General features: G+C 43.6%; 1 protein-coding gene across 7 annotated transcripts in view; it reads left to right on the forward strand.

Moving 5' to 3' along the window:
• Positions 1-18,236, forward strand: part of slit2 (slit homolog 2 (Drosophila)) — an 89,501-nt gene that overhangs the window by 38,592 nt on the left and 32,673 nt on the right. For all 7 annotated transcript variants that reach the window (XM_070977599.1, XM_070977564.1, XM_070977607.1 and 4 more), the window contains exons 5-6: positions 17,049-17,120; positions 18,050-18,121. In XM_070977599.1, the coding sequence (XP_070833700.1) occupies positions 17,049-17,120; positions 18,050-18,121 (144 nt within the window). The remainder of the gene's footprint in view (positions 1-17,048; positions 17,121-18,049; positions 18,122-18,236) is intronic.

Raw genomic sequence — 18,236 nt, forward strand, 5'->3', positions numbered from 1 at the left:
TTTACAGGCAGTCATTTCTGTGTTGCAGGTCCTGCAGGTCACCTGTCAATCAAGCAGTCAATTAGCCAGCATGGGGTCGTCTTTGCATTGCATTCCCTGTTGGTGCAGTCGCAGTTTCTGTGGGTCAATAGAACCACACAGTTTTTTGGGACCGTGTGGTTTTTCAATGCAGTCAGATCTTTCGAAATGGTCAAAACCATTCTGTAAATAATACGCCACGAAATCTAGCCTTTGTACATTGCCCAGTTTCACCAAGTTGTGAACCTGGCAACCCTGTAGGTAACACACTTTGTCTGTAAGCTGCCATGCTGGCTCTTCAGTTTAGTCTAAGCCAACTGCTGCTGGACACATCAAACGCATGTCTTACTGAGCTACAGAGGTCTTATTCCTGGGAAAAAGTCACGTTGCTTTCAAACAGAACTCATGAGGTCGCTTTGTGGACGTGGGGAGTCGAGTGCGCAATATGATTGGTGTTCAAGTGGTTAAACGGTCGCTAAGTAACCAGCAACATAAATGGACGTCGTCTTGTCCTCTGGGCAAACATTTTGAGTGATTTTGTGGTTTTCACCGCTCTCTACGTCATTGTCAGGAAAAAGAAAAGACTAGATTAAAAGGTCCACGGGCTGCATCAGATGTGTATGATATCACATGGACCTGGGATACTTTTTAATACTTTATTTCATTTATTGGTTTATTTTGGAGGGACAAAAGCTGATAGATAGATAAGATAGATAAAGTTTTGAAACAGAGGTTTTAAACCTGTTTCAAAACCTGGACCAGACAGTGTGTGTGTGTGTGTGTGTGTGTGTGTGTGTGTGTGTGTGTGTGTGTGTGTGTGTTCTGCCCTGGCCACCTCAGGACAATAAACTGTGGTGGGAAATGTGTGTTTGGAGCGTGAAATAGACTGAGACTATTTGGTAGAAACCACAGTGGCTCGTCTTCTTAAACTACATCATGTTTGTTTGTGTGTGTGTGTGTGTGTGTGTGTGTGTGTGTGTGTGTGTGTTTGTGTGTGTGTGTGTGTGTGTGTGTGTGTGGATGTGTGTGTGGGTGGGTGCATGTGTGTGGTGGTATTTTATTGCCCTGCTTAATGTGGAGGACTTAAAGGAAGCATGCGCGTCCTCTTTGGTATTCACTGAGAGACAGGGAGAAGGACGGAGGAAGGAAGGGAGCGAGTAGAGGGAATAGAAGAGAAGAGAAAATTTTTGAGAGGAAAAGGTAGGAGAGAGGACTCAACGGAGGGAAAGAGGAAGGAGGAAAGAACATGGAAGGAGAAAGTAAAAGGGACGAATGAAAGAGGGTAAGTGAGATGGAGGGAAAGGGTGTTTAAGAGACTGTAAAAAAGAAGCAAGTAAAGGAAGAATGAAGGAAGGAAGAAGAGAGGGTAAGAAATGTGTGTAAAGGAGGAAGGAAACAGGGAAAGTAGGAAAAAAGGAAAATAGGAAACAGGAAGTGAGTGGAGTTGGAAAGGAAGGAGAGGAGGAAGAGGTCAAGGGAATAGGTGGGAAAAATTAAAGAAAAGGAAAGGAAGGATAAAGAAGAGGAGGGAATGAAAAGTGGTATTGGAAAAGAAGGAATGTAGGGGCAGGAAAGAGAAGGAAAGGAAGGAAAGATGGAAGGAAATGGGAAGGTGGCAAGGAAGAGAAAAGGTAAAAGGAAGGAGAAATGTGAGAGGGAAACAAGAAGGGAGGGGATTGACGCATATGAGGGGAAAGAAAAAAGGGTAAAATTTGTGAGTGTGTGTGTGTGTGTGTGTGTGTGTGTGTGTGTGTGTGTGTGTGTGTGTGTGTGTGTGTGTGTGTAGGCAGGGGTGAGAGGTCTATGTCTGTCTTCACTAGGATTAAGCTTCAGCCTTATTACAGCCTCATTACATCAGTCCACTTCTTCCATTACACACACTGAATGCTGTGTGTTGCTGGTGCACATTTACATACACACGAACACGCACGCGCACACACACGCACGCACACATATGCATTTAAAAACAGTCACTGTCTCAGTCAATCTCTTAGAGGTCAGGGCTGGAGTTTGGTATTCTGGTAATGTTAATCAGTTTATGTGTATGCAAGTGTGTTGCTATCTTTGTGTGTGTGTGTGTGTGTGTGTGTGTGTGTGTGTGTGTGCGTGTGTGTGTGTGTGTGTGTGTGTGTGTGTGTGTGTGTGTGTGTGGCGGTAGCCTTCAAAAAGCAGTCTGATGTGTCGGTGTTGTTGCTCACATAGCGCCCCCTACGTCCCCTCCGCTGGAATGTATCCTGTCTAAAGTCACTCATCAAGCTCTGACCTGCACATATATTTGGGACACAAACCTCATCGTGGACATTGTAGAGCGCAGAGTCGTATTTAGACCAGCTCGTGTTGTGCCGCGGTTAGTAAATGGAGCGGTGGCATCGCTCAGGTCTGAACTCAGCTCTCAGCCTGTGAGCTGAAATGTCTGAACTTGTCCGGTGGAAGATCAATGTGCTGCACTAAATAAGGCCTCAGCTGGTCGGGATGTGTGTGATCAAACACCACAAAGATAGGGTTGGGTTTTACAGGAGAGCTGCCTTTTTTGGATATGATCAAAAGAACTGAGCACAACAATCGGTATCATAAAAATCATACGATCTTAACGGCGTCCTGATTACCCGTCTTGATCCACGTGTTTTGCTGAAGTTGAGCAGGCCGTCTGGAATACTGTAAGGGCAATGGTGGCAGCTTAGTTGGCAAATAGAGTAACATTTGCTTGAGTTGGCAGTTTGACACGAGTTTTGTTCAAAAGTGAGATATCACCTGTGGTGGGAGAAGTACCCAGACTTTTACAGAAGTAAATGTACCAGTACTATAATATAACTTTCCATTACAACAAGCCCTGCGTTTGGACTTTTACTCAAAGTGAAACTATTATGAGCAAATTGTCTCAGCAGTTAAAGTAGTCATAATGCAGCAGAATGGCTGCTGTCAGTGTTGTAGCATTATATCTTGTTATTAGATCGTTATTACTGATGAATACACATGTAAGAAACACGGAGGTAATTTTAAATACTTAATATGCTGATGGCTAATTTAATCTAGAAAAATTGATCATATTTGATTAAACGATTAAATGTTTAGTGTCTGAATCTGAACTTATGAAGTAGGCAGTAACGACAGCTGTCAGATAAATGTTGTTCAGTATGTAATATTTATCTCTGAAATGTAGTGGAGTGAATACTCAAGTAAAATATCTGAAAATTGTTCTTTATTACTCTACTTGAGTAGATGCACTTACCGTTGATACTCTCCACCACTTGACATCAACTAGAGGGAAAAAAAAGAGTAATATAAATAAACTCATAACCTCAGAAATAATCTTTTTTTTTCCTTTATTAGATGGTAGAAACAGTAAAGAGTGAACAAGAGATGAAGGATGACATGACGACAAAGGTCCTCGTCTGAACTGGAGATGTTCAATCAAAGTAAACCAGGGAAATCCAACAAACATCTTAAGACTTCGGTGATAAACATCAATGAATTTTGTTATTATAGCTTCTTTTAATGAACAGAAAATCACTGAGAATCAATCCCTTTAAATCCAATCACCAATACGTTTTCACTGGTGGCACGTGAGTGTGCTTACATGTATGCATGTGTGTGCGTGCGCATGTGTGTATACATGTGTGTTGTCTGGCTGGTGTCCAGGAGACTTAATGGCCAACACTGTTTGCTTTCATGGTCCGTCTCTCCAACCCACTGCTCACAGGAATGCAGAACACACACACACACGCACACACACACACAAATTTTGCTCACACATATGGTGTTTAGGCCGACACAAAAGGCCCAACAACCAATCAAGAGAGCGTACAAGTAGTCCAGATTATGCATGACTTCTCATATTCACTGCTGGCCATGTGGAAATGGATCTCAGCCTTTGTTTGAAAGTGTTTGCTCTCTTTTTTCTCTGCGCCTCTCTTTCGCCTCTCACCCTCTCACTCTTTGTTTTTCTCCTATCATTGTCAGATATTGTATTTATTTTGACACAGCCCAATAAACATAAATTGTGCTCAGGCATGGTGCCTTTGCCAGTAACTGCCGCATTTTAGCGCCAGTTGCGGTGCGTGTTTGTGTGTGTGTGTGTGTGTGTGTGAGAGTGCACAGAGCGGACAGTGGACAGATGGTGCAGGACAGCTGGTCCAGAGTGACAAGTGTGTGCGACCCAAGCCTCTACGGTGGTGAAAGAAAGAAAGACAACATTGACGGAGAGAAACTATTTGAAGAGGAATATTTCAGCTAGCCTGCGATTGCCAGGAGCTGGCAAACAGAGGGGTGGGGGGTGGGGGGTGAGCTGGGGGGGGGGGGGGGGGGGATTCTGGAGACATCTTGAATAGGTTTGGAGCTAGAGAGAGAGAGAGAGGAGGAGGTGGACTAGTGATAAAAGAAAGCAGAAACTATGCCTTTCTGCCAATTTGTTCTTTATTTATCTGAATGGTGCTTGGATTTCTTTCTGATGGCAACAAATGTTGTTCTGCCATCTTTTTGTCCTCCCCTCCAGCTTTCTCTCCTCCCCCTGCTCTCTCTCTCCCCCGCCTCTCTCTCCCGCTCTCCGGTCTAAAAGCATTGTGCAGGTGTTGGGTCAGATACTGTAAACTGTCGCAGCCTTGTCGCCCTCCCAGAGCCGAGCGGCTGACTGATGAATCCCTCATTTCCCTAAACAGCCCCGAGCAGACGATTGACAAGAGGTTCATTCTCACACTGAGTTCAAGTGAGAGGCCTCAGGGGAGGAAACGCTTTCTGTCTCCAACATACACACACTGATACACACCCTAATAGAGCCTGACGGGAGAAATGTGATCTGTCGCTGCGATTATTGAACCGACGATGACCGCCTCTCTCTTCCTCACCCTGTGTGCGAACGTGTCCGTCCACCTGTGTTTATGTGCATTTTGAATTAGCACATGATTAAAGAAACTAGAAAGAAACGCGAGAGAGCCTGATGAAAACACACTTTTTGAATAAGCAAATGACACTGCAGAGCCTGATTTCACTTCTTCTGTAGATCAATAGTCACATTGTTGCCTCTCACTGTTACATGCTTCCACTCCCTCAGCAAGATCAAAAGATCAAGTCAAAATGAATGAAGACGAAATACAATTATTACCAATATGCATGTACCAAAGCTAAAAAAAACAGTTTGTTAAAATGTTTAACTTCTCAATGACTGTAACGCTTGTTTTCATTGTCTTCTGTCACAGTAAACTAAATACATTTTCAGTTTTGGACTGTTGGACTGAACAAGACAAGTGCATAACATAAAGGAGTTTGAGCTCTGGGAATTTGTAAAGGGCGTTTCTATAGAGATAAATCTATAATGAAAATAGTCATTATTTGCAGCCCTTGTATTCACCAACACTGTCTCCCCAAAATTACTATTATGTACAACTACTTTACAACAGCATATATATTCTGAATCACATTTCCTATTAAAATAATGAGAAAATGTTATTAAGTTATCTGCCAAGTTGCAAACTGTTGATGTTAAATGTTTCAGTAAAATGTTAATTGAATGGCATTTTTTATTTGTTTGTTTTCCTACATATCCGCTTTTACAGTAGCAACAACAACATGATAAAAATTTTTTATTGTCATGTGAAGGCAGTGAAAACACTTCAAGGTCAAGAGCGAGCTGAGGCGCAAGGACAACATGTTTATTTTATTAATATTTAACTGAAACTGACATAAAGTTAAGCAAAGTGCTTTCGTTTCCTAATGTAACTACAGGCAAAAGTCTGGATGCAAACCATGAGTCCTCAGGGTCAAAGTCCAACCACCTCCTTATGACTCCCATGTTGGACATAAAGCTCAATACACAAGAAAAAGCAGTGACTATGTGCTTCCCTCCAAATTAGTATTATATATTTGTCTGTCTGTCTGTCAGTCACTCCATCTGTCTGTGTGTCTTCTGTGTGCGTGTATGTGTGTATGCATGAAGAGGCCTCACCGACATGTCACTCCAAGCTGATGGGTAAACACAGGGAAGGAAGACAAAACCGCACATAGTGCTGAATTGAGAGATGTGTGTGTACGTGTGTGTGTGTGTGTGTGTGTGTGTGTGTGTGTGTGTGTGTGCGCGTGTGTGTGTGTGTATTACACATATTGTGGAGACATAGATCTGATTACATAGTCACATTGTAGGGACTCGCCTTCCATATAGGGGCATAACACAAGTCTCCATAACGTAAGTCTTTAAATTTTAAGTGATGGAACCACGACTGTGTGTGTGTGCGTGTGTGTGAAAGAGAAAGAGGGAAAGTGTGTGTGTGTGTGTGTGTGTGTGTGTGTGTGTGTGAGTGTGTGATTGTCTTGGCCTGTCTTGTCATGGTTTGTAAACTGTGAATAATGACACCAGGGTGAGTAAGTCATCGCCACTGCAGTCCTGATACGCACACACGCACACAAACACACATTTTATGCCTCTTTCCACTGATGCACTACATAACTCCTCATTCCTGTACAAACACACTCCCCATGACCACAAACGGTCTCATCTGAGGCTCAGCTGTCAATCACGCTGAAAATGTTGTTGGAGGGGACAAAAAAAACTGACCTCTTTATTTCATAGTTGTTAAATTGTTTATGAGCTGTTTAGTTGTTTATTTTGATGGCGGTTCTGGTTTATTTTCCACATCGAGCCTTGCAGAACAGCAGATGGGCTGTTAGTTTTTAATGAATTCGATTTAACGGCGTGAATCAGACTAATATAAGGCACATACAGGATGACTTGTTCGCTCACGCTGTCTCTATGTTCTCTCCCCAAAGTTAAATGTTTTACTTCTAATCTGCCGCTTCTGGTCGTCTGACGGAGCCGCGTGATAGATGTATAGGAAGAATGAATGATTGATGGATGAAAAGAGTGATGCTATGATTGAACGATCAGGAGAATAGTGCAGCGATTGATGGATGAAGCGAATTGTTGGGGAGAAAAATAGATGGAAAAGCTAAGTCTGAAAATGACAAAGGATCGTTGGGCGCCAGATTGATACATTATCCCGTAGTGAGAGACATTGGGGTTTTTAAATGGAAAGGAGGCAGACAAGAAGGGAGGAGGCTGCTTCAGCTTAGTGGGTCATGGAGTTTGTGGCAGATCAGGTCAAAGACGTGGGTGAAAAACTTTCTGACCTGGCAAGGCATGTGCAGACTGAAGCGCGCGCACACACACACACACAAATAGACCCAGACACGCGTCCATGTGCTGTCACTTTCTATTTATCTATTCTATTTATTATTGTAAGGCAATGTAAGAGGCAAACAGGAAAAGGATATGATGTCACTGACCAAGAGTTTGTGGCAACCAAGTGGTCTGGCATCACATCCAGCGGTGGTCATTTTAGCTGTGGTGTGTGTGTCTGTGTCTACATCTCTTGTGTGCTTTGGACGCTCTTCCAGGCAAAGACTGCAATAAATTTGGTCACAGTGCTGAGCTGGTTTTAAAATTCACACAACACACACACACACACACACACACACACACACACACACACACACACACACACACACACACACACACACACACACACACACACACACACACACACACACACGCACACACACAGCCTATCTGTCATAGGCAGTGTGTAGGTGTTAGAGCTGGGGTTATTGACTCGTAGAGACGGAGACAGCAGCGAGCAGCGAGTGAACACACTGCTATCGGAATACGATTAATACTGTCTGGCTGATGGATTAGACTCATTACACAGGGAGCAGGGCAAAGGAGGGCGGTGGAGGGTGGAGAGGATGTGGGAGAGAGAGAGGGAAGAGAGGGGAGGAAAAGAAAAGGGGAAAAAAGAAGGATTTCAGATGAAAGGTGTGAAGAAGAGAAATATCAGAAGGAAGAGAAATGTATGAAGTGTGGACTGGGAGGAATCAACGGAGGGGAGGGAGAGATCTAAGGTGTGGCGTTACACTAAGTTCCCATGTGTTTAAAGTATCAAAAGAGGATGAGGAAAATCGAAACTTAGGAAAGAATTACTTTCTTCTGTGTCTGACTACGCGCTGGGAAGACTTTAAACTCCAAATTGACCACCAGAGGGTGCTCAAGGCATCAAACGCAGATGTACTCAAAGTCAGTATTTATAACAGTGTAAGTAGTTATGGAGAATATTCTTTTTTGTTTTTGTTGTTTTGTTTATTTGTATCATATAATGGGAACTTTTTTTCCCACAATTATTAAGATAGCTGCTGATTAATTTTCTGTCAAATTACCAATCTATCAAAACCTCTTACCATTCTGACAGCCCGCTTGGGGGCCATAGGAGCATTTCTGGTTGTTAAATGATTTTTCCGTCTATTGACACAAATGCTCCGCTATGCTTTACATTCATGCTCATATTTTACACCGTTACAAAGCTTAGATTCATATGAATAAACTGATGCAAGTCACTTTAAGATACAATCTCAACAGGAGGCACAGTAAACAACAAACAACCATTTTAAAAATTGCCGCATGGCCCATCCCGTGTGAAGATCGAGCCAATTACAGCCAATCTTTACCAATTACATCCAGATGACTGATGCTTAGAATAGCTAGTGAAGTTTTGAACATGCTGAACAAGGAGTATTATGCACAGTTTGAAGTGATAGATATAGTAAAAACCTAACCCTATATCCAAAATATAATAGTAAGTATACATAGCTTAGATATGAATATAGATGGCCTAAACAATCTCATGGATATAAATCTAGACGTGTGTGGATAAATATATAGTAAATTGCTTTTTTGGAGAACACCTAAATATACCATGAGAGAAAACATGCAAATGTTCAGTTTCTGTGGTATTGTTATCAGTTTTTATTGAACTTGGACAGCGGTAAGGCTTTGTGTTGTGGTCCCATTGTGTACCACATACAGTCATCTGCAAGCATCTATTTGCAAAAACATATTGAGGTGGAAAAACAACAACATACAGTGATTCTGACTGCAGGGCATAAAAGTTCCAGAGTGCTAACTTTCAAAACAGATTAAAACCATGCATGTAGTCCAAATAGCTATAAATTAGCTGTGGTTATGCCATGGATTGGCATTTTAGACAAATTTTTGCTGGACTGGTAAGGAGTTTTCAACCGACTAATTGTTGCAGCTTTTAGATGGATGCTAATTTATTCTGTGATGGTTTACATTAGAAAGATTATTTGTTAGCTGAGCTCACTAGCACAACCTCCTGGGCCGATCACTGCAGACAACTTGGCCAATAGGCACTAATTTGTCACGGTGTGAGGGAGGATTTATTCAAGAATGACAAATACAGCTCATGCAACCATGCAATTAGCTTAGAATATATTTCCAAAAGCACAAAGATATCCGGGAAACCCTTGTAGTCTTATGAATTGCTACTTTAGATATATAATTCCACTCATCATTTTCCAGTAGTTTAGAAACACTGTTAGTAGAGGGCTCTGGTCTGGACAACATTCAATCAAATGCAGGTCCTCTGCCAGCTTTTAGCCACATGAATGTGTGTTTGCTTGCCGTACACAGTTACTCTCATTCCTTCCTGTGTTTTTTTCATTCTTATAATGAAGGGCTCCATTATCAGCAAAACCTGCTGGAATTAAAAAGTTCAGCATGACACTGAGAGGGTTCGCATGTACCTGGAGACTGATAAGCACGGGCCTGTGCAGATCAGTGAACTCATGTGCTTGTCGCACTGAGCTACAAGCGAATCGGGATGTTATCACTGACAAAGAGCTCAGTCAGCTGCAAAGCGTATGTGTGGGTAAGATGTTTTCCTACAGCTGTGGCATCAGATATTACTCCCCCTTCCTTTGCAAAAAAAATATCCTGACTTTGTCACAAAAAGACATGAAGAGCAACATTTTCCTAACATGTAAGCTGGAGGAGCACAGGTGCGCCGTGTGGCCGGCCTTTCTGTTGAGGCAGCGTTAAATCTAAATATCATCATCAGATGTTTGGAGGGAAACCGTGTCCCTGTTCCTAAGCGCTTCTCAGCTCTCCTCATATGCAATTACTGTATTACTGCAAGCCGCTGTCCATTGCTCCTCTGTGTGTGTGTGTGTGTGTGTGTGTGTGTGTGTGTGTGTGTGCAACAGATGTATTCCTCACTTGTCTATAATTACACGTGTAAACATTTCTGATGATGTCATGGTCTCAGACCGCTGACTAATCTGTTCCTGAGCTGGAAAGCAACGTAATCAGTCTGGTTTTACACGTGCATGTACATACACACACACACACACACACACCCACCCACACACACACACCCACACACCCACACACACACACACACACACACACACACACACACACACACACACACACACACACACCATGACCTTTATTTTTTCAGCTTTGTTATTTCACTAGTTAATCTTGCTATACACTAGATGTGATAAGAAATATCTGTTGAGTATGTCGTCTCCTCAGCAACAGGACGCTTGTGTTACACGTTTGGCGAGCGCCTTGCAGCTGGCTTTGTTCACTACAAAAATGATTGGTAGCTGAATGGAAAGAGCAGGAGCTATTTACGTAGGAAATCAGTAGGCAGAGTGTATCATTTCGACCAAGCAATCATCTTGGCTTCCCTGTCTGTACTCAAAGTATAAAGGAAGAAAAAATAAAACTCCTTACCAAAGCAGCAAAAAAAAAAAAACATGGCTGCTACCACAAGAGCTTTTGTAAACTGAGCACTGTGTAATGTTGCAACTCATAGAGGCAACACACACACACACACACACACACACACACACACACACACACACACCTTTTCTGGCAGATTGCCATCCCGGTAGCCAGACAGGCACACTCACACACACACACACACAGGGGACATCCTCTCTGTCAAGTCAAAATGTCCCTTAGGTGTCCACCCTGGTCCGGTAACCATAGCAACCATCTTACCTGGCATTTAAAGTATGTGTGTGAGGCGTGATGGCGAATAAGGGAAGCAGACAATGAGATGGGAAGAGGAGGATCTGCAGATCTGTCATTCATGAACAAAGTCAATATTAGTTTAGAAGAGAGCGACTGAAGAGAGGCTGAAAGACGTGTGTGTGAGAGTGAGTGCGTGTGTGTGTGAGTGCATGGGAGGGTGTGTGTGATTCTGCATAATAAGAGCAAATAGTAGGATTTCTTTTATCATGCACACTCAGTGTTTTAAATTCTGCCACCCAAGATTTCCAAGATACACTTTAAAAGCAGAGATTCACACACACACACACACACACACACACACACACACACACACACACACACACACACACACACACACACACACACACACACATTCCTCCACATTCCCAGGTGCCAGTCCTGGCCCAGTGTGTTTGGTAATCCTCTGCATTGTCTTCAGCAAGCCTCCTTTCCTCCCGCTCCTCCCACTCCTTTTCTCCCCCCTCATCTCCTCTCTTTTCTTTGGGAGTCTTTCTCTTCCTAATTGCTCACAGAAGTGTGATCTTTGGGGGTCCACTTCATGGCAGTGCTCCCTGAATTAGCTGAAGGATCCACACACACACACACACACACACACACACACACACACACACACACACACACACACACACACACACACACACACACACACACACACTCCCAGAGTCTCATTTTAGTTGTGGTCTTTCTCCATGACCGTCTCGTCCTAAACACTCCTCGACCCAAACCAAAATTCACTTCGTCTCTCGCTAAGTATGCGTCTTATCTTCGGCCTTCACATTTTTCTCCGTCTGTGCATCTCTTCCTCACGTTCTCTTCCTTTTTCCTTTTTGACTCTTTCCAGCTCCGTCTTTGCCCATTCACACATTCTTATATGTAATAGGATTAAGGTCTCCAAAAGGGATTTGAACAAGATGATTAGTTTACTTCTCTGCCAGCTCCCCATACCCTGCCTCTCTCTCTCTCTCTCTCTCTCACACATACACACACACACACACACACACACACACACAAACACAAACACAAACACACAAATGTATATGGATCCACAGGAACCCCCAGTTTGCTTGCTGGACCTGGGAAGAATCTTGTGGCAGTGGGGCACGTACAAAAGAGTTTCAGAAACTGTATAACAGTAGGTGTGTGTGTGTGTGTGTGTGTGTGTGTGTGTGTGTGTGTGTGTGTGTGTGTGTGTGTGTGTGTGTATGAGAGAAGAGAGGAGGGGAAGGATGAGGGGTGCATGTGTGAGAATTGAGTGCTGCTCTTTCATGCTCAGGTCTTCTTAGACACGCAGGGCGTCAAAAGCTCCTCTCACTCTGAAAAGACCCTTTAGAAAAGCAGCACTAAGCTCTTAACACTGGAGACCTGACTCTGCCACGCACACACACAGGCACACACACACACACACACACACATCCTGGGCCACCAGAGGTGAGAAAAACAGACAAAAAGGAAAGTCAGAAGAAAAAAGCGACTTCCCCACAATTCGGACTCAATCTGAAAACAGCGGTTATGTGTGAAAATGATGTGCATCCGTGCTTGTGTTCATCTGGAAGTCCACAGTGAAGCAGCAAAGTAATATGAAAGTCTCCTCTTCTTCCTCTTTTGGTCGTCAAACGACATAATTGCTAAAGTCAAAGTTGTTCCCATTTACACGTTTTTCTGTTTCAGACCGCTGAACGGCCATGAAAAAGTTTTTTGATCATAAATGCCACCTGTTCAGCAAAGCAAACAGTCTCCAACAGCTGTGTTTGTGATGCCAGTGGGTTCATCATAATGTGTGATGAAGATACATTCTCAGATTTATTCTGGAAAAAGAGAGGGAGTGATGATAAAAAGAGTGAAAGCTTGGCTGAAGAGGCGCACAAGATTTTTAGTCTACGCCGCACCTGTGAACAGTTAATACAGAGACTGTACTGTTTATCATCAGTGTGTAGCACCGTGTGTGTGTTCAAGTCTGTTTTCCCACTTTGCATCATGTCACTTCACTGTCAGCTGTCAGTCGTCACCAACACTGTGTCTGCTGTTTGTGTGTGTGTGTGTGGGTGTGTGTTTCAGACGATTCCTAACTTAGCAGCATGATATAGTTCCTGTGTGGATTCAATACCTCCGGCCCCTTCAAACAAAAACACACACACACACGTGCACATGCACACACACGCACGCACACACACACTGACTGGGACTCAGCATGAGCCTCATTTAATGAAGGTAACCTCTCGGTTTAGGCACAGGGGCAGAGGTGAGGGGTTAACCCTCGGGGAAGTCCAAAAACAAGACCGAAGAAACGGAAGAGAGAGAGACAAAAGAGGTTGTAAAGGGAGAGGTCGACGGGAGAGGAAGCCAGAGAAGGATATCGGGAGAACGAGGGGATAAGTGGTGGGTGGGACATCTACCAAACGATTTAACTAAAGATGAAATTGAATCAGGTGCCTTGGTGCCAAACTGAGGAAGAAAATCCACTCCTAAGTCCCAGAGAAGTCAATTTCCTACTCAGACTCAGACTAGAACTTTCTATTCACCATCTCTCTCTCTCTCTCTCTCTCTCTCTCTCTCTCTCTCTCTCTCTCTCTCTCTATTGCTCTCTCTCTCTCTGGTGGTCTGAGTGATGAATAGGATTTAGAGTGGCCTCTTGCACTTCCTTAAGAGCCCCAAAACTAACTCAAACTGCCAATCACATGTTTGCACATGTACTGCATCTATGTATGTGTGTGTGTGTGTGTGTGTGTGTGTGTGTGTGTGTGTGTGTGTGTGTGTGTTTGCATGTGTCCGTGTGCTGTCTTTCTCTCTGTTGTCGTAGATCACAGGGATGTGAAAAATCAATTTCCAATCATCTCAGTGCATCTGAAGATAAATGTGTATGTCAAACACACTCACACGCCCATGCACACACATCTGCACACACACGCACAAACACAAACACTTAGATACTGTGCTTATGCATAACTCCGCCTCTCTTGTGCACTTAAAACCTCTGTCTTCTCTGTGTTTGCCATAGCTGCATTACTATAATTGTGGCAGATAAGTGAGTTTTAGGTTCCCATGTGAATACGTTAAGTGTGTGTAAACACACCCCGGCCAAGATCGACTGACCATGTGCTGCCGTTCACAGTGAGGTCTGTGTGCAGCTTTAAACTCAGACATGCAAACTGTCAAACTGTCAGCTCCTCACAGATGACACATTAACAAGTTTTTACTGATTTCTGCATCTGATAGGCAGATGAAGTGGATGCAGACTCTAAGTTAGACACTGTGTGCGTGTGTGTGTGTGTGTGTATGTGTGTGTGTGCATGTGGGGTTAAGGAGCACTTTCAGAGAGTTTATTTGGTTTTAGAGTTCCAGCGGTTAAAGGAGCATGGCTGTTTTCAAAAACCCCCCGGTCCTGTAAAAACAGTATCAGGATACACTCTGTTTGATTCAGACCAGCCGCTGTGTGTCTGTACGTGTGTGTGTGTTTGTGTGTCTGCACGCATGAGGAGAAGCACACGCGTATTTTGTGGTGCGTGCGTAAAACAGCAAAGCCTGTTTTTCATCTATCTCTGTTTGTAAAGTCTTACTCCAGGATCATGTTGATTGATCTAGGCATCAGAGAGCACTGGAACATGATGTGAACTTGCTGCCTGCCTGTGTGTGTGTGTGTGTGTGTGTGTGTGTGTGTGTGTGTGTGTGTGTGTGTGTGTGTGTGTGTGTGTGTGTGTGTGTGTGTGTGTGTGTGTGTGTGTGTGCAGTTACAGGTGCACATGTGTTCAGGTACTGACCCAACTGAAATTGAATTATTAATCCTTTCCTTATTCATTTCTGAGGAAGTTCTGTTTTACATTTGTCGGTCGCTTGAATTCTCTGCATATAGCCACCAAACGCATTCTGGGGCTGCCACTGACGATTATTTTGCCCCTCATGAGTTTCCAGAGCCAAAGTTGCTGTCTTCAGCTTGCTCGTTTTTTCCAACCAAGAGTCCAAAATCCAGAGATGTCCAATTTAGCACGATTCAAAACATAGTAAAGCAACAAATCCTCACATTCGAGAGGCTGGGATTCTTGCTCATTGAATGACTTTAAATTCTATTGAAGCACTTATCAAAATTGTATTACTTTTTAAATGTGATCACATTTGCAGAAACGAGCACTGTTTTTTTATTAGACAGTTGCACTGATCGACATTATCAATCAAAAGTTTGGAGTCGTCTCCCACAAAAGCTTCATTCAGTGCACTCAGATGGTTGAGAGGACTGCTTTAGATTTTTTTCTTTCAGGTTTTCAGTTGTAGAGACAAGTATATGTTATTTTGTATGAAGGGTTTGCATAAACAAAAGACTGGACAGTGGTTCAATCAGACTGACAATTGAAAGGGCAAAGAGAGATAAATATACGTCTGAGCAACAGCTGAATAAGAATGTAAGAAATCACCAGTCACTGGTAAAAGAAATAGGAAGCTTGGTATCAAAATCTGTGCAGGTTTCAATGTATTTTATCTATGTATGTAAAATCAATATAACAGCTGATTCCAGACTGTTACCTGTAGCAACACCGCACTCCTCTCTGCAAGGGCCGACACATATTTTTTGACATGGCTTGCTATTGAAGACAAACTTCCACAGATGTGATTCTTGCAGGCATTTACTTGTCAGCATTTATTTGCACATGTCATGGTCAGTGGGTCTGGATGCAGAATGGTGAGGTCCCTTTAATCCAGCACCACTGCTCACATCTGTTCCTTTGCTACAAAGCCACAGTTACCAGAGAAAGTTTGTTTACGTTGCGCCTTCGTGCCCCTGCTGTCTCAGATGCCAGAAAATGTCAGAAACATACACCAGCCCACGCTCCCACCCCAGAGGGTTGCAAAATCAGGCTAGTTTTGACCCTCTCTGTCATTTTTTCCTATAAATGATCACTCCAGATGTTGGTGTGGAAGCAGCAGGTGGTAAACACGGGAGATGGATGCCACCTGCAGCACTGATTATATGATCACACCCACAGGAATGTGAGGAATGTGGCTGGGCATTAGCTGTTAGCCGATTAGCATGGTGGAGGTCAAGAGCTGGAGGGTCAATGGTGAAAGGTCACATAGTCTGTCTGGAGTGGCAGACGACACGCGCGCGCACACACACACACACACACACACACACACACACACACACACACACACACAAAGGCAGTCTCAAGCAGGAATACCATTAAAATAAAAGCCCTGTTTCCAGCGATGTTGAGATGTTTCCTTGATGACGTCTTATTTCTTTAGTACTTGCATTTAACATCCCATAATACATCTGCATCCTCCAGACAGCTGAAGTCTTACCTCTACTTATTTCATTTATGTTAGCGCGTGTGAGCACGAGCTTAACACCTCATTTCATGAAACTATTTGCGCGCACATCCCTCAGCACCTGAGTGAGTGTGTCTTTCACTAAATCAAATCGCTGTACCAACCAGAGATGGCATGTCTTTCATTCAGCTGCAAGCAGTAGATTTAGTTTAATGTGAGACACCTGTTCGTGGGTTTGAGTGTATTTTTGTGAGAGAAGAGGAACATGAACACAGACGACTGCGGTAAGTTTAGTGTTTCTTTTTGTTGTTGTTTTTTTTTTTCAAGCTGCAGCTTAGTGAAAGTGGCTGAAAATTAAATCTGTGCAAACCCCAGCACTCATCCTCACACGCACGCACACACCACTCACTCCTTAAAAGCGGGGGGGGGGGGGGGGGGTTGGTGGGGGCGAGGAAGAGATGAGTGGGAGAGATGAGAGGAGGAACAGAGCGCGGTGAAGGAAGCGGAGGTCACTAGCTCCCCCTACAGGTTCCTGAAGCATTTCTAGCCTCTCGTACCTGAGTTGGATGGACGTTCAAAGCAGACAATTGAATTGCGTCTGGCTCTGGATATGTGGATGCTTGTCAGAGGAAGCGTTTTTTGTGTCATTGAGAGATGAATAGAGACAGCTGATTGTATTTGGCGGAGGATTGCTCTGTGTGCAAGGAACTCAATTTTGCAGATGATCTGTCTGGCTCTGAAGTTCCCCCTGCTGCATTTTAGTGATTACATCAAGTACTTGTGCTGCAAAGCAAGTGGCTCTCTGACAGCTTGGTTTAACTCTGTGCCACCTTATTTCTCTTTCTTCATTCTTCTCCACGTCTCTCTCTGTATCTCTCTTGTCCAGTGATCTCAGCGAGAACCAGATTCAGGGAGTCCCAAGGAAAGCCTTCAGGGGAGCTGTGGAGATCAAGAACCTGTAAGTGGCACTTCTTGCAGTGCTTTCCATGTGTGTGTGTGTGAGTGTGGTGTTCGTGTGTGTGCGTTTGTGCATATATGCATGCACATGTGTCACTTGCTTTTCAGTGTGTTGCAAATGTGCACAACCCCCATGTGCCTGTGCATCAATATTTCATTGTGTTAAATGTCATGCGCCTCCTGCTTGCTGTATTGACCGGCACCGCTGCTCATTAGCAGCTATGTGTGTGTTTGTGTGTGCTACGGATGCCACGTCATGTGGCATTTCTGTTGTTTTCTCTCTTTGTTTTGCCTTGGTCATAGCAATGATGATTGAGGATAATTGTAGGTCATTTTGCAGGTAAACTAATTGCCCAGCAGTAATTCTAGATATATGGATTTTTCAACTATTTTGCTGTATCCTGTTTTGTTTTTTTTTCCACATCACATAATTTTTTTTTAATTCCTTGCAATTATTGTAAAAGGACACGGCAGTGTGTGTGTTCCAGTGTGTGTGCGTGCATTAGCGTGCGGGTGACAGGACATGATTTACTGTCCTTATGTCTTAATTAAATTGTTTCAGCAAAACGGTTCTGAGAAAAGGAGAGAGAGAGAGAGAGAGAGAAAAGAGGTAAAGAGCAGCGCATACAAATTAGATGTCAGATAGGAGAGAGCAGGAAGCGGGAATGGATACAGAGATAAATACATTCAGAAATACATCTCCGAAGAACAATGAGCTCAGGAGACAGAACTAAAGCGAAAGAGAAAGTGAGTGAGTGCAGGGGAGGCAGAGAGAGGTTGCTGATGTGTTGGCCGGGGGGAGTTGATGCATCTTCTTCTGTAGCTGTCTGTCTGGCTTGAATTTCACCTGAAGATATATCGAAAGACAGTCTTACATCTTACAACAGCTTCCTTTTGTCTTTCTTTGTGTGTGTGTCTGTGTGTGTGCAGCCAGTTGGACTACAACCACATCAGCTGTATTGAAGATGGAGCTTTCCGAGCATTACGTGACCTGGAAGTGCTGTGAGTACTTGTTTGTTCAGCCGCCCTGCTAACAACAGCAGAGCTTTGGTGAATGATGAACGCTAACAGCAGTGGGACATGGAACAGCTAATATCCTCATTGACCTTTAAAAGAC

The sequence above is a fragment of the Chaetodon trifascialis genome, chromosome 2 (genome assembly GCF_039877785.1).
Source record: "Chaetodon trifascialis isolate fChaTrf1 chromosome 2, fChaTrf1.hap1, whole genome shotgun sequence".
Taxonomy (NCBI): Eukaryota; Metazoa; Chordata; class Actinopteri; order Chaetodontiformes; family Chaetodontidae; genus Chaetodon; species Chaetodon trifascialis.